Genomic DNA, 20,241 nt, shown 5'->3' on the forward strand with positions numbered 1-20,241 from the left:
GTGACCAGTGACAATGTCACTTGAGAAAGCAAATTAATGTCCTTCTCCTCCTTACACAGCACCAAGGACATGGCAATCACACCCCAGGGGCTCAGGGTTCCTGGGCACACACTCCTTGGTGTCCTCCTCCTGGAGGAGTGGCCTTCCATGGCAGGAAAATTTGCTTATTGAGCTACTTTAACTCCATTTGCTCAAGTAGATGGCTGGTATCCTGATGGTGTTCCTCCAGCATCATCCAGGTGAGGCCTTGGTCATGTTAGTGGATGTTCAAAGAGCTGTGTCCGTCTTCAGGCTGTGATGGTGGACAGCATGGTGTTTGATGGTGGACATTAATGTGCAGCCCAGAGTGAACTCTGGGCAAGTTCTGTGGTTGAACTTGCAGCTTTTCCAGCTGGTGGCCTATGGATTCCCTGTGGCAGCGTGACCCCCATGTGTGCCACTACCCTGTTGCTTCAAACCAAAGCCAGCACCTCTCTTGAAAATGTTTTCTCTTACAAAACGCTGTAATGCATCCTTTAATTTCTTGTTAGTCACTCAGCTCTCCTCTCTCATCATTTCAGTCCTGTATCAGATGAAGGCAGGAGAATAAAACAGGATTTACATGGGCTTTGCCAGGGTACTTGTTAGGGTGGAAGCGGTTTGGGGCTTCCGGGCACACCCCATTGATCTGGCCTGCAAAAGGAAAGGTCCTGAAGGAAATGCCTTCCTCAGAGGTGTTTTGGTGCCCTGGGGCTCGTGCAGCTGAGACCCAAACTGCTCATCAGGAACACAGCACAGGCAGCTCTTTGCTGTCTGTAGAAACCTGTCAGTGTGGCCCTGTTGTACAAGGAAATTAAAGGAACCGGAGCTACCTGTGTCCTGCTTGGGTCGTGGCTTACATCCTAGGAGGTACTCCAAGTATTCTCCCAAGGTCTGGGGCGACCATCAGTTGGAGCACCAGCAGGAGCCTGTTACCACATGGACAGCCCAGCACAGAGGGGAGTCTTGGGTTCCCCTGGCCTCTGTAGAGACACCACCAGTTAAACAGAGACAGCTCTGTGTGTGTGCAGGTAGATGCAGCCCTTCACACTCCCCCCAGGGATTTGTTCAGCCGTCCTTCAGCCTGTGGAGGTGAACTCACGGAGGAGCCTCTGCAGCAGGGCTGCTGAAAGCCTCTTAAGTGCATCTGCCTGTTTGTATTGATTTTGAGCCGTAATGCGCTCTGTGCTGGAGACACACGGGACTAAACGCTCTGTTTTCCTCTCCCCTTGGCAGGAATTTCTACTACATCACCATCCTGCGTGACCCCGTGTCGCGGTACCTGAGCGAATGGCGCCACGTCCAGCGGGGAGCGACGTGGAAGGCGTCCCTGCACGTCTGCGACGGCCGGTCCCCGACCACCGAGGAGCTGCCCAGCTGCTACACGGGGGACGACTGGTCGGGCTGCTCCCTGCAGGAGTTCATGGACTGCCCCTACAACCTGGCCAACAACCGCCAGGTCCGCATGCTCTCCGACCTCAGCCTGGTGGGATGCTACAACCTGTCGGTCATGCCCGAGGAGCAGAGGAATAAGGTTCTGCTGGACAGTGCCAAGGAGAACCTGAAGCGCATGGCCTTCTTCGGCCTGACCGAGTTCCAGCGCAAGACTCAGTATCTCTTTGAGAAGACTTTCAACATGAACTTCATCTCGCCATTCACGCAGTACAATAGCACAAGGGCCTCCAGCGTGGAGATAGACAAGCAGACTCAGCAGCGTATCGAGGCCCTCAATTTTTTAGACATGGAATTGTACGATTATGCAAAAGACCTGTTTTTGCAGCGGTACCAGTACATGCGGCAGAAGGAGCACCAGGAGGCGCGGCGGAAACGCCAGGAGCAGCGGAAGATCCTGCGGGCGAAGCAGGCGCACCTGCGGGAGCAGGGGGAGAACAGCTCCAGCACTGACTACACAGGGAACGTGGAGCGGTGGCGGCGATAGTGGGGGGCACCTGCCAGGCAGAAAAGAAGCAGAGCCCCACCCAGCCTGCAAACCGGAGATGACGAGTGATGCTTCTCAAGGGTCTGAAGCAAAAAGAGGTCAAAATGTTGCCTTTGCAGTTGCCTTTGCAGTAAATGTTGTACTGTACGTGGAACACTTAATCTTAGCGTGTAATTAAATTGTCCTTTTTAGGTTTGTTGGATTATTTATGAAATACAGGAGCCATCTCGGCTCATCAGAAATGTTTGCTTGGACATTTATTTAAAAGAAGTGAAAGAAAAAAAAAAATCCTTAAATTAGTTATGAGTACAAAATGGGATGCTGGAAAATGTTTATGATGCTCGGCTGAAATCTATCTGGGAAGCAAACTCATTTCCTAATAATGAGCATTTAGCATACTCTCACAATACAGTATATGAACAAATCCTTTTCCTTTGATTTTATCTTAATTTTATTTCAATAATGTGTTTTCAAGGGCACCAACTGCTTATGATATGACGATGAAGGGAACAGTAAAGGTCTAGAAAAATTATCGACTAGTTTTATGTATAATATTGGCTTTTAAAATTAATAGAAGTAATTTCTCTAGTTATATAAATATTTAAAATTTTAAACTTTTTCTACCTACTGCTGTTTAGAGTTTTAAGCTTGGTCTATCTCATATTAAAAAAAAAATAAAAAAAATACATACATACTTTTCTGAACTCAATGCCAACGTTATAAGGCACTGTTTCCAGAATTTTTCAGGGCAGTATGATTTTAACCATTCTGGAAAAGTTACAGCACATTCTCATGTTTGTTTCATAAAGCCTTCTCCAAGTTACAATCCTGTGACAGTGTCTCATTTTAAGTCTTTCTTACCCATTAGAATACATAATGCTGAATTTATCATTCCTTAATAATTGGTGGTATAAACTAGATGAAATTATGTTGCTGATATTTGTGTAGTGTCTTTAAAAAGTCATAAAACTCTCTAATCCCAGCAATATTATAAAGAGAATTGCTCAATGGAAGTAGATTTACACTTGAATTAGGATTTACTTCCAGTAAATCTTTGCTACACCTGATAAGAACAGGGCTTTTTTTTTTTCCTATGCTCTTGAGCCCTTCACAGCGATGACAGATGAGGACTGAACATGACGGAAGCCAGTTTTTCCATAGCCATAGTTAGAGGAGGAGAAGGAGGGGTGGTGCACGGGCTGCAGCAGCTTGCTCCCGAGCAGGCTCTGCTGGGGCTCGGGGCGCGGAGCCGGAGCTGGAGCGGGATCCCCGCAGCCCTCCGGCCTCCCCCAGGCCCACGGGAGGGCAAATGGGGCACGTGGTGCCAGGGGCTCCTACAAATCTCTATGCAAAAAAAATACAAACCTCTGCAAGGCTTGGGCCAGACTTTCAGCAAGCTCAGAACATTTGTCGTGCAGTGCTGCCGAGCTTGGCGCTGAGCAGAGCCGGCTGAGAAGGGCCCTCTGCGGCCCCAGGGACACGATGCTTAAAGGCTCACTTGCACTGTTGCCTTTCACCTGTAATACTCTATACACCTTGAAGGCAGGGGGGCAGAAAATGAGGCAGAAGGCTCTAAAAACATCTTACGGCTCCACGCCTAAGTTACCTGGAAGTGGTTTTACATCTGATGATGTGTGGCTGCCTGGGGGCAGCAACCCTGCCAAGGGCAAGGGGAGAGCAAAGCAGCAGCAAACCAATACCCTGCATTAGCAGCTTTGAGAAGAGAATGACTTCATGTACAGCAATTTTTTTTTTTTAAATGAGAACTGCAGTTGCCAATATGATGTCTCAGTTGTATTTTGGTTTTCACGAGGGAAAATATTTCGCTCTTGAAACTGAAAGGCACTGCTGTAAACAGGACTTAACTGTGGGCGAGCTGGAGGCCTGTTGCAGGAGGTGCATCTTGTTTTTATGCTGTGGTGTGCATGGTTTACAGAGACTAGTTGCATTTTCTTTGTGTATACTGTTTATTGTATATAGGGGATGTACGAATATAAGGATACCATTTTGTCATAACCATATCAAATTCTACTGATTTCCACCGTAGACGCTGTCTTATTGTGTAGATTTACAGGCCAATCCACTGACTTTGATTGTGTCATTTAACAATAGAACTGATAAATAAAATTTAACTACAGACTTCTGATTTTCATGTGATTATTTCTTTTTGTGATATGTTGAGAGCTGCACCGTTGAGAATGGATGGTAATTCCGACATGAGTGAAATAGCAGTTGACAGCAAGTATGTGAATTTGAAGTCATAGCTTTTCTGAATTGTATTTAAACTACAGCTTTCAAGGGCAAAGCCACTTCAGGCTTTTGTCTGGTTCAGGAGTTACTGCAGAGGTTTCGACTTCTGAGCCACCCTCAGAAAAACAAGCTGTGGTTTCTGGTGATTTTAAATATGATTGTTAGTGGTCTGAAGCATTAAGGAATTCTTTGTGTGTACATATATGTGTGTGTATGTATATGATTTTTTTTATCCTTTATGAGATACCCACCCTCTGTGTTGACTCTGGAGGATGCAGCCTCTGACTTCCAGTGCATCCCATTGTATCCCTTCTGAGGACACAAAAAAAAATTGACAGGGACACTTTCCACTGTTCCAGGTTGCTCCAAGCCCTGTCCAGCCTGGCCTTGGACACTTCCAGGCATCCACTTCTCAGAGCAACCTGTGCCAGGGCCTCACCACCCCCACAGAGAGGAATTTCTTCCTGATATCTTACATTTATCTTCTCTCTTTCAGTTTAAAGCCATTCCTCCTTGTCCTATCCCTCCATGCCCTTGTCAAGGACTCCCTCTTCAGCTCTCTTGGAGCCCCTTTAGGCACTGGAAGGGGTTCTGAGATCTCCCCATAGCCTCCTCCAGGCTCTGAATACCCCCAGCTCTCTCAGCCTGTCTGCAGAGCTGAGGTTCTCCTGCCCTCTGAGCATCTTCTTGGCCAGAGATGCCACAAAGATACTTTTTGACAGTTTGGATGGAGGCATTTTTTTCTTGGTGTCTATAAAAGGTCCACAAATTTGCCGGGATTGCAACAGGACAGTTGACCTGAAGGTGTCCATGGAGACTTTGCCTTGATCTGCTGGAACTCCCCTGTGAGGACAGAGCTGCCCTTCTCCTGTGAGTTCCTGCAGGGGCATCCTACCTCTGTGAGGCTTTTTGAGCCCTGGGGAGCAGGGGGTGGAGGGGTCTGCCCGCAGATCTGCCTTTGACTGGCTTTATAGACAGGTCTGCTAGTGCACCCAGAGAGTGCTGCAGGAGCTGCTAATGGGATGGAGGTCATGTGAGATGCCTCCCTGCAGCTAAAAAAGCACCCAGCAGTGAAGTCTGGCGTAAAACCAATTGGGGTTGCCTTTTGAGGGGAGTAATTTGACAGCTGAGCAAACTCTTACTGCAGGAGGGGACGGATGGAGGAGTGGGGGATGTGTTTGGACAGACAAACCTCAGAAAGTGAGGAGCTGCAGCAGTGAGTCAGGTAGCTCTCAAACCCTCTGGTGAGATCTGAAAAGCCTGGAGACACGTTAAGAAAACTCTTTGGAGCACCAAGATGCCTCTTAAGTTTCCAGGGATGGAAAGGGATGTCAGCACCTCTGGCACTGCCAGCACCCCCCTGGGCCAGTCGGTGTGGAGCCCAGGGCTGTTGAGGAGATGGTGACTTGTAGTGCTAAAATTAAAGTCTTGGTTCCTTTTGCCCTCCAAAAAATTGGGAAGTTGATAACTGTGAGATGTGTGACCTTGCAAAGCGCTGTATTTGGGTCTTAGAGTTTGGGACTAAAGCTTTCCTAAAGGGTACCTGGTATGAAAAGGCTGTTGGGCATGAACTGCTCAGCTGATTTTTGTCAATGACCTTTGCATCCTCTTTATATGGCAAATGATCCATTTTAGTGTGCTGTTACGTTTGCTTTCAGTGATGTAATTTTTAAGTGAAAATGAACTAATGGGCTTTTTTGTGTAGTTTTTAAAATTCACACATTATCCAAGTACCAGAGCCATGGGTAACACCTGACAGATACCAGTGCAATTGCTGTTTCAGCTGTTTCTGCTCATGAAATCAGTGAGGAGATGAGAAGAAAACCTGATACATCTCCTCTCTTAAATTTGAGCCAGAAATATCAGGTAATTGAGGAAACCTGTCAAACTAATGCAAACCTTGAGCTGCAGCCCTGAGCTGCCAGGCTGGCCCAGTACTCCCGGGAGGCACAGAGAGCAGCTCTGGGTGGAGAGGTCATCCTTACTGAGACATCTTCTGCAGGAGAGGTATTTTCCAAGCAGGTGATGAATTTAAATCTCCCACTTGCTAAAAATATCCCTGTTTCCAGAGCATTTGTGTGGAGCTGGGGGTGGTTTGGTTATTGCTGCACCCTGCTGGGGCGGCAGTGCCTGAGAAGGGAGAAGTGGAGAGTCCTTCACAAGTGGGAATGGGGATGCTGGGATGGGGATGTGGGATCTCCTGCCTCCAAAGTGGAGGGAGCACTGCCAAACCAAGCAGTGGCCTGAATGAGGGTGGGCTCCAGGCTCCGGAGGCAGCTGGCACCGTGTCCTTCCTGCCCTCCTGGCAGCTGTGGCTCCACGGAGGAGCAGCCTGCACAAACCTTCCTGAGCAAATAGCCCAGCATCTGAACTCTTACCTATGAAATTCAATTCTGGGTTTCCTAAAGCAATCTCCCTGTTCCACCAGCCTCATCAGGGAAGAGTGTAATTTCATTTAATCCATTTCTTGAGTTCAGAGTGAACGGCGTTGCCATCATGCTAATATCACTGCTCTGCCATCTCTAGAGACGGGCTGACGAGTTTGGGCCTGAAATCGAATTTAGCTCTGAGCTTCCAGAGGATCTATCAGCCAAATTACCCGTGGTCTCTACCCAGCAGCTCTGTCATGCAGTTTAGCTCTGTGAGGATACATTAGGCCAGGCAGGAGAGGTTATATCGCTTTTTGTTTGGGGAGCAATGAAATGCTGAAACAATATATATGCAAAACAATCAAAATAGTTACAGTGAGAGCTGAGCGTTCATTTTCAGGATGGTACAACCACTGCCTTTTGGTATCCTCAGCTATTTTAATCTGTTCCCTCATATGACTGCAAATAAGGTTTTCACTTGATTGGAGTGCACAAGCAGTTGTGGACAAAAACCTCTATATAAGCTAGAGAGATTAATGTCAAATATATGTATTTTCTGATGGGCATTCATGGGCAGAGGGATGCAAATGGGTCCTGGCACAGCACTCACTTGAGCCCTCATTCTGGTAACTGTCTCAGCCCCACAGTATCAGTTGGTGGCCAATGGCACAGTATTTGTTTTGCCAGTGAATACCAGACTTTCTGATACATGAAATGTGGGAATTATCAGAATTATAGTGGGAAATCGATTAATTTGGGGGATGTTTAGACCAAAGGAAAGGTGAGATTTTGGAATAGCTGTATGGTTTGAGGTTCTCAGCTCACACTTCATTGTCCCTCTTTGAAACTACATTTTTATTTTAAATTCTGTCTTCAGATTGCAAAGGAAATTTGTAACGAGCTCAAATGATACACAAGCTGAATTAAACCTTTGATTTCAGGTTAAATGGTTTAGCCTGACTTGGGATAGGAATATAGTGACCTTTTCCTTTCAAAACATCCTGCAAATATAAGATACTGGTTTTTGGGTGGGCTGTGGCTGTAAGGGATCCCTCTCCATTTGCTATCATTGCTTGGTACTTGATACAGCAACAGCTCTGTAATGTTATTAATATTAGCTGAAGCACATGGAAAATGTTCTTCTGTGCCACGTAAGCAGGTGAACAGGGGGGTTGTGCCTCGTGGGAGATGTGTGCTCCACAGGGGGAGACTGGGAATTTCCCCTCTGGGCATGGCAAGCTGGGAAGCGTATTAATAGACATCATTACATTAGAATAATTGCTGTGGAATCAGCAAGCGCATACATAATCTTTAATGCCTGGGAAATCTCACACAGTTTCAAAATAATTAAAAGTGGGATTAATCTAGATGCCAGACAACGCCTGCCTAATTACTAATGAATAAAGCTGTCTGAATGGCTGCAGCACCCTCAGCAGCATCAGTCTGTGAAGTCAATCCCCTGCTAACGTGCAGCAGGGCAGGGGCCCGGCGCAGTCCTTGTCCCTGCCCGGGGTCAGTGAGAGCCCACCCGGCTGTGACACTCACCGGGAATGCCCTGGGGAGGGACTGACGGGACAGGGGGCACAGCCCTCCTGGAGCATCACTGCTTGTGCAGGTGTGCCCTGCATGTGCTGAGAGCTGGCCCCAAGCCGGCCCCACGGCAGGGATCTGGGGACAGAGAGGGGGGCAGAAAGCGATTTTATGATTGGGTGAGAACCAACAGCTGGGCAGGGGCCCTTGGCAGCAGCTCGCATCCCAAACATCAGCTCTGCAGAACCCCTCCTGTCCAAACCCCCGGCTGTAGCTGGTGCTTGCTCAGGGCTCACAGCCTGGGCCAGGCAGGAACTTCTGTTCCCGGGAGCAGCTTCACAGTTTTATGGGGCTATAAATACTCAACGAGCCAAAATTCTCCCAGCAGGGAAGGTGCTGTGGTGCACATCCCCCCTGGGAACACACTGGCACAGCAGGGCACGCTGGCTGCGTGTCCGGGTCAGGTGGGTGGAAGCCACCACATCCAGATGGACCTCAGGTGCCACTGCCTGGTGCCCAGCATGCCCCACGGGTGTTTGCAGACACCAGCCACAGATTTACAGTCATTACCGGGATTTTGGTGGTCTCTGAAGAACTGCCACGCCTGGAGTAACTCCTGCTGCTGGACTGAAGGCCAGGAATTCCCCTTTCCTCAGTTCCCAGGGCTGGCGATGATGTGGGATAACCTCTGCTGCTGCTGGGAAGTGCAGTCACTGCTGCTGCTTTTCCCCCGTTTGTTGCAATCCTTTGAGGTTTTCTTGTGGACATGTGTTTATTTTGATTTAATAGAAAATCACACGGTTAGCCCCTCATATCACAGGCTAATTGCTGGGGTGCACAGATGAATGCAACGAGCAGGTCCTGGTGTATTGCTTTTTTATATATAGAAAAGTTACAGGTGCTTCCTGGAAGCACCAATGAGTTGAGAATAAAAAAGCGGTGATACACTGAATTTCTAAAATACAGAAAAATATATTCTTACAGTACAAACATGTGGGAATAATGAGGAGGGAATCACAGAACTGATTCTCTCAGGCCCTGTGCTCCAGTGCCTGAGTTTGCACATGGAGGGCTCACTCCTGGAGGTGGCCTAGGTGGTGCCAGGTCCCCCCATTGCTGGCAGGCAGCCAAGCCAAGAGGTGACACGTGAGCAGCTATTGCCAGGAGGAATGGTGGAGAGCTCTTACCCTAGCCAAGGAGACTGGAATGTGACCATCCTGCTGGAAATCACTTAAGATTTGTGAGCTGTGAGTGGGCTAATCCCCTCCTCAGCAAGCCAAGCTTGGGACCTCACATTTGGGACTGCTCAGGGTGGGTCAGTGGGGGCACAGGGAAGGACATTGTCAATGGTGAGTCGTTGTCACAGCCCTGTGCCCCCCTGCCCTGCCATACCATGGGTACCACTGCTGTGTTTCAGCTGCATCCATTCTGGGATTGCTCACGGATCCTCCAGTCCAGCCAGATCCTGCCCAGGGAGCCCACGTGCACCAGGCTCTGCCAAAATAACGCTGCCTGCTGGGGCTGATTGATGTGCCAGGGAGGCACTGCCAGCAGCACGCCAGGCAGAGGGGGAACTGTTGGCAGCAGCAGCTTTCCCAAACAGTCCCTTCTATGGCGTCCTCAAGTTCCATCGTGGAGAGAACACAGATTATAATTAAGGACGTCCTGCCTTCCTCCGGTGCCCTTCAGAGCACATTCCTCACCGTGGCTGCCTGGCCGTGCCCGTGGTGTGTGGGTGGCTCTGCAGGGTCGCTGTGGTGCTGCTGACTCACTCACGGTGCCACTTCCCCTCACCAGCTGGTCACGCCATTGCAATGCTGCCTTTTTCTTTTTCTTTTTTTTTTTAATGCGCTTTTTATGGCCTTGCTGAGAAAATGCTGCATCGGCTCAGTGTGGGCAAAGTGCTGCCTGCAGAATTCTAAGTCACTTCCAGGGCCTTTCGGGATGTCACTGCCAGTCTGGAAGGAGTCGTGCTGGCTCTTTGTCAAACATCACATTGATTTTAAAATTACTCTGATGGCTCTTTAAGGCAGTGCACTTTTTGTGCCTTCTGCGTTTGTCATAGCTGATCTCTCCCTTTCCCGTGGAAGGGCAGAGGGGTGTAATTATCTGGTTTGGCTGCATTGATTTTCTGGGAGTGGCAGGTCAGATTTTGGATGGGGAGAAGATCAGAACTGAAATGTCGGACTCTCCGCTTTCCCCAGCGGTGCTCAGCTCCTGAGCAGGATGGAACTCACAGAACACACTCTGTCAGCAGAGTTTTTCCTCCCAAGACACCTGACTGGTGGATAAGACAACAGTGCTTGGGCTGGAGCTTTGTAGGGCACGGACCATGAGCTGTGATAAAGGGAGAGTGGGGTCCACCTACTCCTGCCTCCTTCTTCTTTGCTGAATCTGGCAACCCATGCCCTAAATCCTCACCCCTTCCACCTGGCTGCTTTTCTGTCACTTCTGCACAAAAGTGAAGGCCAAACCAAAGGCTGCAGAGGCAATATTAGAAATTAAGATGTAAAGGTAAGTCATTCTTCTGCATGCTGCAGGACAGCCTTTCCATGAGGGTAAATACAATCTCTGTATCTGTACACTCAGCTGTTAATACTGTAAATGAAGTACGATGTTTTTCAGATTACTGAATCATTGTTGTCAGTAGAACAAGCAGCCCAAGCAGGCTGCCAAGGCAGGAGATGAAAGAAATCATTAATTTTATGTTTCTGGTTCATGCACAAATTTCTGAGTGAGGGTGATTAATGCTGGAACAAGCCACTGAGGGGAGCAGGGGATCCTCCCGTTCCTGCTGTCTCCAGATGAAGGCTGGCTGCTGTTCTGTGAGGGACACTTTTGCCAGATGAGGTTGCACTCTGTGCAAGTGCAACCAGCTGAATTGTGGAGAGAGCCCACCAAGTGCAGAGGCCAAGTGGAGACAATCCAATCATCTCAGCCACCCATAACACTTGTGACATGCTCTTAGACAAGGTCCCGCTGCTATGTGGGTTCTGAATATTCAAGGGGCAGTTCATTCTGTCCCCTTAAAGAAATATCTCAGCTGGCACCAGCCTCTGGGGCAGTGGTGCTGTGCCCTGTGCCTGTGGGGATGGTGCAAGAGCTGCAGGCTTCTGTCCCCTGCAGGATGCTGTGCAGGGACCATTCTGTGCGGCCCTGGAGCCTTCCCTGGAAGGGAAACCTGGGCATGGAGAGTGCAGCACTTCGCTTTTGGGGTGGGAGGGAGGCTGCCCTGAGGGTGGCAGCGTGGCAGAGCTGCCTTCCTCCAGTCAGCTGCACAACAGAGCTCTCCTGCTTTGCAACCTGTTGGCCATTTTATATATTGGTCATTATATATCAGTCATGATAGAGGCCAGTGGTCCTCATCTGACCCCGGCTCTGCTCATCTTCCACACAGACCTTGTGGGGGGGGTTGGGTGCAGCCCCTGCAATTGCAGCACCATAGCTGGGAAATGGTTCTGATTCATTCTCAGGGCAGATAATCCACGGATGCACCTTGGATTTGCTTGACCTAAGTGTTGGGGCGTGGCTCTTTTCTTTTGCTTTGTCTGATGGTCAGCCTTGCTGCTCAAGGGAGGGCTCAGCATGCAGGGGAGCAAAGAGGATGCAGTCAGGATAGGAGGGGACTTGCGGAGCACATCTCAAGGTTGACTTTCTTGTGAGACCTCAGAGAAGAGCCCATTTCTCAGGGCCTCAAAGCCATGGATGCTCCTTGCCTCAGGCTGTTGTGTGAGGAAAACTTTGCTGCTGATCATGGGGAGCAGTGTTCGATGTTCCCACCTGCCAAGCAGCAGAGGTGCCTGGACATCACAGCCCAGCCTGATCTTGGCTCTCATCCAGTGCCAGCATCTCTGCCCTCAGGGCAAAGTTCTCCCCTCCCTGGCCTCATCTGAGGTCCAGGGGAAAAAGAGGCATTTATTGAAAGGATTTCTATGTGCTGGCCAAGTTCTGCTTGGTATTCAGAAGTGGAAGAAAGTAGAACCGTAATATTTACACCCGTACTGATTTAGGCTTTAATTTAGGCAATATAATGCAATCTTTCTCTGGACTATAATAGCTTTTCTATTATTTTGCTCCACAGCTACTTGGAAATGTGAGCTCCTTTACTACGTGACTACTTAGACCAATAAAGGAGCTGTTTACTTAACACATTAGTTTGCAGGCAGCCTCCTGTGAGTCTGCTGGTGGAGGCTGCCTTTGTCCATGGCTGTGAGTATGAATATGCATAATTAATAAATGTTATTTGCTGGACATTTATTCCTGAGTGTCTCAGCTCTCCTTGACCGAGAAATTCTGTCTCTTTGAGATCTAATGAAAGGTTTAGACTTTTTAATTTATTTTCTTAGATTAGTCTCAGAAAATAACCCTATTATTCTAAAAGGTAGATAGTCCCTGAGGAAGACATGAATAAATGAAAAAGCAATAGGTGAAAAATAGGCCAGAGCTGCTATTACAGAAGAGTCTTTCTGACCTTTTAATTTTTGGTTCAGAAACACAGGAAATCAGACTGTGAGCATGCGAAATTCAGCCAGCTGCTCCTGCAGCCCCAGTAGCTGTTTTTTCCTGTGCAAGAGTGGCAGAATTTCTACTAGAGCAAACATCTTCTCTGGAAATACATTTTAAGTGCCTGTTGTATTAAATCTATTTTAGGTTGCATTGAGTGCACAAAATTCATTGTCTGTGTTCAATCCCATTTTGGATTGTACACACTAGAGGGAGCCATGGAAAAACCAATCCCCAGCCTGCTGCCAGGCTCCTGCCATTCTCCCCAAAGCCCCGGGCCCTGGCTGCTCCTGACCTCTCCCCTGGGAAAATGGGTGTCTTTGAGGAGCAAGCCCTTAAAAAAAAAAAAAAAAAGAAAAAAAGAAAAAAAAAAGGCAAAAGTGTAGGAGCAGTTCGTTGAAATTAAAGAATTAAAGTGCATTGCTTGAATATGCTGGTGTTGGTCAAAATTTTAGATGGGAAAAAGGCATTTATTTCAATACATCTAAATGTTGCCTTTTGAGAATGTCCCAGGTTAGGTGATGCTGGTCCTTTAGGACCTTGCCCTGAATTCCTCTTCCCCCCTGAGACATTGTGTATACACCCAGGAGATGTTTTTACACAGTATCCCACCCTCAGGACGACAGCCATTGTTGAAGGTTTCCAAGAGTCAGTTAAAATGTTTCAGAAGACAGAGAATTATCTTTGCAACTCTGTTTCATCTGAAATTCCATGTTTCTCCTGCTTCCCAGATTTTTGTGCGCCTACCACGCACAAATCCACCTAATCTCTTCTTAAAGTCTCCTGTGCTCCCAATATTGATTCCCAGAGAGGGGAGTCCTTGGGGCTGGGGGAGAGGGAGCTCCTCTGGTTTCCTTCTGCCTGAGCCCTCTTTGCCTTGGAAAACAGGGAAAGAGAGCTCCCAGCTCACCAGCAAAGTCCCAGATTCTGGCGGCCTCCTGAGCCCCCATTTTCCTCAGCTAAATGATGCTTGTTTATAAGGCATGATTTAGGATAGCAGATATTCATTCTTGCCTCCTTTGGGAGCTGATACTGGGAGCTGGTGATGCAATCCCTGTGTGCTGGTGGATCCTTGAGGATGTTGATGCACTGTGCAAGGCCAGGAGGAGCCTTGCAGGCGCTGCAAGTCCTGCATTTTCACAGTGACTCTTTGCCCTTGCAGCTTTCTGGGAAAGAGTGGGGCTGTTAGTGGAACGGGGCTGGAATCAGAGCAGGGATATGAGAATTTAGCCCATGCTGTTGTTAGTGGTGGTCAGAGCGCTGCATATGTGAAGCCCAGATGATAACAGGGGCAGGCTGTTCGCTTTGCTGCCTTACAGCACAACAGCAGCTTTGTTGGAGCTTTGCTGAGCTGTCTCTACTGCAGCTCGGGTGCAGGCTGCTTTTCTGTCTGCAAGGAAACATCATCTCTGTTAAGGCAGAAATGTTTCCCTCTGAATGACGAGAAAAGAAAAGCCGAGCAGTGGTCTTGTCAAGTGCTGTTCCACTGATAAAACAGAAAATAGGACAAAAGTTTTCTCCCATCAAACAGGGTTATTCTCAGCCAAGAGCAGACATCTCCCATTTATTTATATCCCCTTGCTCCTGTGCTCTTTTCGTACTCCCATCTGTATAAAGTTTCAAAGGGGCTCCAGGCCTGATGCTGCAAGTCCCCAAAAGACCTGTCACTGAGGTGAATAAACCCAGCAGCAGGCTGAGAGACAGTAACAGCCATAGGCAACTAACTGGGAGGGCTTTCCAGGACTGCAGCCGAACCCTGGCACAGAGGTGGATGCACAGCTCTGGGGGTGGGATGCACACACTGTCACATTTGAGGGTCAGGGCTTGGAGCCATGGTGGTGCAAGCAGTGGCAATCCTTCCTGGCCTCTCCTGCTCTCCCACAGTGATAGTGCACCTTTTGTAAGTCATGGAAAAAGAAATATTAGCTGAGTAATGCTTAAACAAAGCCTCTGTGTGTTTGAGGACGGTGGGGAGTGTGCAGGCTGGGCTGCCCCATCAGCCCAAGAGTAGATTTAGAGCAGCTTTTAGCTTCTGATGGAGCCTGTCACACAGTTCTGCTTGGAGCAGTGACCCTGGAGGAAGAAATGAGAACCCATTTGGGAAAGGGTGATACCTCCATGGATAATCATATCCTGAGTCCACCAATGACCCAGGCAGGTTTGTTTCAGCCTAAGATGGAGATATTATTCCAAACTGATCTGCAATGCGCAGCAGACACGGTGTCTCTCAGTGCTGTGATCTGCAGGGAAAGTCTCCAGGGGGGATGGTGCTGCTTGTGTTTGAGATGATGCCACAATTCAGAGGGACACACCAGGTACAGAGCATGTCCAGGTTCCCCTGCATGCTGGACACTGTCAGGAAACAATTTTTCTGCTTTTCAGATGCCTCTCAGGCTCTCCAAAGGCACAGCTGAGCACTGAGGGGCAGAGTTGTGTCCTGTGTGTTGTTCCCCACCATTGTACCTGGTTTTATTCAGAAAAAAAAGGCAGCAAGGCTGGCAGAAGCCATTCTTTGTGATATGATGCAGCAATTGAAAGGAGAAACCCTGCTTTTTATGGCTCTCAAGGAAAGGCTTCCCGTTTAGCCCAGGAGTAGCAGCTGTTCTCCCAGTTTACAACACACAAACAGACGGCATTGTTTTCTGATTTGCCTTTTTTATTACAGCTGATATTGGATGGATAGCGAGCAAAAAAACCACAAACAAACAAACAAAAAAAACCAACAGGGGAAGACCGGCCCAGCTGGTTCACTTTATGGCATCTGGGACCTGTAGGAGCCCAGCACACGCTCTTCCAGGCAAACACCACCCAGGTACACCCGTGATCTGTGTTGCTCTCTCTGGGTGCATGGGAAAAGGGTCTCCTGAGGGTGGGTGGGGCAGTGAACAGGTGGTCCCAGGGGGCTTTCTTGTATATGGGATGTATGCAAAAGCTGGGAGCCAGCCTGTGAGAGTGGCTCTGCAGCCTGTTGGGAGCACTGCAGTCAAAAGGGACTTTTCTCCCTCAATTCATCAAACACAATCGCATTAATGTGAGGGAGCAGAGCACTGAGTAGGCAGGGGCCATTTTAACAATGTGGTGATGTCTTTTTATTTATTTATTTCACCAAGATCGCACCTGCAAATGGCTGAACTGATTTCTGTAAGTCAGGCTCCTCTGTGTCAGGTGTTCGGCGGGTGTTGCTGCCTCGGCTGATCTTTCTGCAGGCAGCGCTGGATTTGTTTTTTACAGCTTCCTCAAGCTCATCCACCCTCCCGGCTGCTCTCACGGTGCAGCAAAGCAAAGGGGCTTCTGCCAAGGCTTGCCAGGCCGGCCACTCCGCAGGGCTCTCCTGTGCCTTCGGGTGACTTAATGCTGGTTAATCGGCAGCAGGTTCTTACCCTCGCTGGAGGCAGGGGCTGTGCCAGCACGCTGCTTCCTCCAGCGCATCGCTCCGGTGATTACAGCTTGACTCAGCCTTGCAGCGCTGCTGTTCTTCCCTTCTGAGCCTCTCCTGGGAGCCCGAGGTTTTGGCAGGCGCTTCCTCGGTGTAAGGTGTCTCTGGGGACCCCGGTTCACTCACCAGGACTGTCTCACATGCGCCCAAACTGGCTGCAGGCTGCAGCCGTGGAGGGAGAGGAGCGAATGCCAGCAGCCAGTGAGTCAGTGCGCTCCCATGGTATTTGCTGGGCTTGGGTGGGGTTCCTCAGAAATGCCAGTTCGCTTCCAGAGGAACATAAATCACCGCATTTATACAAGCTTCAGTTCCACAGATCCCTGTTTAGCAGTCAGGACGGGGTTTACAGTTAATTAAAAAAACAAAAAAGAAGAGGGCATGTGAAAGCAAGACCCAAATGTCTTTAATAATTATCCCAAGAGTGAAAACTTTCACTCTTCTTTCGGATGATGACAAACACTGGGGAGCAGCCGCCCCCGGAAACTCGGGCCCCTCCTGCCTCCCTCCCTTTGAAGCTCGGTTTCCTTCCCCTCGGCGGTGCAGCGACGTGACTGGGGACAGTGTGCTCATCGCACGCTGGCACCCGGGCCCTGTGCGGGGCCGAGCCCGAGGGCTCCTGCAGCCGCCCATGTCCTCCCTGCAGGGCAGCTCCTCCGTGGCCGCTTGGGAGAGGGGCAATGGGGCGGCTGCAGCCACTCGCTGGCTTTGGAGGAGGAATCCCTCCTTCCCCATCTTGCCTGGCTCTGCTCACCTCTGCGTGGGTGACTTGTGTGGGCCAGGGGGGACAAGAACGCTCCCTTGCTGGAGGAAGGGACCAAGCATTTTTCTGTGGGTAATCCACCATAACAGACAGCAAAGAAAAGCTCCCAGACCCTTTTCCTTGAAACAACTGGACCTCTCTTATCTGCTCCACAAATCGAGAGCATCTTTTCCTGCCCTCTTGCTGCTGATCCAAGTCAATTGATGTGGAAGCCTGGATAGCTGCTGGCTGGGGTCTCGCTGGCTGCATGTACCTGGTGCTCACAGCCACCCACAGCCCGTTGCCTCCTCTGTGAGCCTTGCTCCCCTCCCGTGTCTCTACCTTTGACGTTACGTTCTTTTTCTTGCAAGTCCAAAGAACAAAGCTGTCCTCCCCACGCACTCAGGCACTCCTTCTTTTCCTAACTGAGCTCTGCAGTGCAGAGTTATTAATAAAAAATCACAACGTCATGTACAGCCCGCGCCATCACATCTGTCAATGTCACCACCACGCAAGATTGTGTGTTTTTTCCACCTTTTAATGTTTCTTTGCTGCAGAGGTTGTTTAAAAGGAGGAGGAAAGCTGAGAAATCCCTCCCTACCTGCCAGAAGAAGTGAGTGATTATTTCAGTAAGGGGTGTGGCAGTTTGATGTCATCATTTGTGGTTATTAAAAACTGTTATTTGAGAATATTCAGCTGCTAAAAATAAAATAACTCTAATACTCTGCCATGATTTATCTTATTGAAGGTGTCAAAACGATCCTGGTTTGTCAACCTCTTATGTAAAATGTCAATTTCTAAGAGGTGCTCATGGCCTGTGTCTCTGCTCACTCCGTGGTAACACATTTAAGGTTAATACCCAGCAGTGGCCATTAAAATCTGCTTCTACTTGAGTCGGGTTAGGTTTTGAAGACTTATTTTCAGCATTTCCCGTAGTTAGTAAAATCCATAAAGAAGTGTGGGAATACAATGTGGGACCCTGTCCCAACAAATGCTGGGTTTCACTGCCATGAGGGTGAGTGATGTGCAAATGAACTTGGGAGCCAAGGCCCCTCTGCCCTGACACATTGAGGAATTCAGGACAAAACCTTCTGAAGAAAATGCTGCAGCAAAAAAATACAACACAGCAGAAGGCAGATTTTATGGTGTGGATCTTTCTGTGTTTTCCCTTTGAAGCATAGGTGGGACCTCTAATGAGTAACCACGCACTCCGTAGCAGCGTTTGGCTCACTCCATTGATCGTCTTGTAACAAGAAAAGGAATTGGCTTGTGGCTTTCTTAGTACCTCAGAGGATTCAAAATACTGCAGGAATGTGGAGCAGGGGAAGCTGTCACAACATCAGCCTGAAGCACCAAGTTCCCCCTGCATGGGCTGCAGGGACCCTGGGTCTTGTGGCCCCCACAAAGGGATCTGCAGGTGGCTGTGAGGGTGACACTGGCCCAGAGAACCCCTGCAGCCTTCATCAGCCCACTGGGCACAAGCACTCCTGAAACAGCCTCTTCCTGAGGTGCATTGCCACTGGGGTGCAGCTCTGCAATCTGCTTTCTGCTCAGCACTCGGATTCCTCCCTGTTCCACGTCCGTGGGCAGCCTGTGGGTACATCACTGGGGCTTTTGCAGAGGACAGGCAGGGCTCTCGCCATCGTTGGCTCCTGGGGAGGTGGCACAGGACCTAAATGGGTTTGTTGAGAGCAAGCCAAAGCTGGAATTAGAGTGTGACTGTTGTGTCCATGGGGAGAGTAACAGCAGCTCCAGACCAACTCACTGTGTAGGCAAATAACTGCCGGGGGGCTTGGTGGAGCCAAGGGAACAGGGTGATGGAGAGAGGGCTGCTCTGGGGCTGGAAGCCCCATCCAGTCCTCCTTGTTCTCTGGTGCGTGAGGCTGCCTGGGAGTCTCATAATTTGCAGGTTTAAAATCTTGTGGACTTCAGGGAAGAAGGTGGAAACTGCTGTGGGCTAGGCAGGAGGTAGATCTCTTTCAGTTGTAAAAATCCCTGACTGCCTTGTGCCAGCTTGTGTGAGTGGCCATTTACTTCCCAGCTGGAGAGCTGCACAGTGAGTGAGGGGGAAGGAAATCCCACTCTGTGCTAGAATTGTTTTGGTGTAGAGTATCAGGGATATTTCTTCCTCTGTTGTTTCAACTACCTTATGCCACGTGTCACTTTCTGCTGTTTTATTTTGCAATAAGAGCAAAATGTCACTTGCTTTTGCAACCTGTACGTGCCATGGGGCATAACGTGGGAAGAACATTGAATATACCTGTTCCTTCTGCTGTCCATGGGCTGTTCACAAAACCACCTTAATATCCCTTCCCTCCAGACACCTGCCAGAGACATGAACCTCTCTCCTGCTTTGTAATTCCTGCCCAGGAGGTTTGGGACACAGATGAGAAGCCATAGACTAAGAGGCCCCAGTCTGGTCCTCTCTGGCTTCTTCCCCTTCCCTGGGGCAGTCGCAAGCAGAGAAGCTCGGGATATTCCTGTTTCTCCTCTCTGGTTCACCCAGCTGGTCCTCTGACTGCTCACAGAGTTGAGTGCACAATCCAGCTGAGTACCCAGCATTGAATGCAGCCCCTTGGAATCCACCAGCTAAGCCATCTGCTCAAATGTTGTAACTTAGTGCAAATTCCGGCCCGAGTTTCCCAAGCATGGACACAGCCAGGCTGCCTCGAATGGATGCTGAGAGCAGATCTCACGCTCGTACACTGTGCAAGCAGCTGGGGATGCAAAGCACCACCTCTGCAGAGAGGAGCCTGCCCTGTGCCAAATACGGGATGTGGCATGAGTCAAAATGAGGGACACCAGGAAATAATAGACTTCACATGAAGGAGAGCAATAATTAGCAGCTGTAAATCACCTTTCATCTACAGATCACAGAGGCGTCTCAAGCACTAATTAGCACAGCCTTGCAGCATCCCTGCCCCATAACTAGCACGGGGCAATGGTTATTCCCTCTGCTGGCACGCAGCCACATGTCCTTGCAGGCACCAGCAAGAGGGAACTGGCTTGCAAGGCTGGTCCTGTTCCACTTCTCACAGCCGGGCTGGAGGTTCCTGGGCACCTGTGCCAAGGCTCTGCTGTGTGCCCCAAGCCAGTGCAGGTTTGGTGTCTGCTTCCACAGCAGGTAAGTGAAGATGGGCCAGGGGGAGCAGAACGCATTTGGGATCCAACCCATTTCTGCTTTGGGTTCTATCTGATATTTTCTGTGTGGAAATCCCTGCTTAACTCAAAGAAAACTTGAGGGAGCAAGATAAACTCCTCCAGGAGCAAAAGTCCTCTTTAACAGCATTTTGAGTAAGTATGGCAGGGAAGTTTACAATCTCCTACAGTTTTCATAAATACACGTGTGTGTATATATAAATTTAAATACGAATATTTACAAAACATTTTCAAAAAAATCTAGAGGTCTTTAACCTTGGTAGTTATCTCTGTAATGTTGGGAAGACACACCCAAAAC

The 20,241-nt window shown here is 49.1% G+C and overlaps 1 protein-coding gene across 1 annotated transcript in view; it reads left to right on the forward strand.

Moving 5' to 3' along the window:
- Positions 1-4,103, forward strand: part of HS6ST2 (heparan sulfate 6-O-sulfotransferase 2) — a 127,979-nt gene extending 123,876 nt beyond the window's left edge. Inside the window, exon 2 of the mRNA XM_038164595.1 lies at positions 1,255-4,103. Coding sequence (XP_038020523.1) covers positions 1,255-1,957 — 703 coding nt within the window. The 3' untranslated portion in view covers positions 1,958-4,103. The remainder of the gene's footprint in view (positions 1-1,254) is intronic.
- The last annotated feature ends 16,138 nt before the right edge of the window (positions 4,104-20,241 follow it).

This window comes from Motacilla alba, chromosome 4A (assembly GCF_015832195.1).
Source record: "Motacilla alba alba isolate MOTALB_02 chromosome 4A, Motacilla_alba_V1.0_pri, whole genome shotgun sequence".
NCBI classification, from domain to species: domain Eukaryota; kingdom Metazoa; phylum Chordata; class Aves; order Passeriformes; family Motacillidae; genus Motacilla; species Motacilla alba.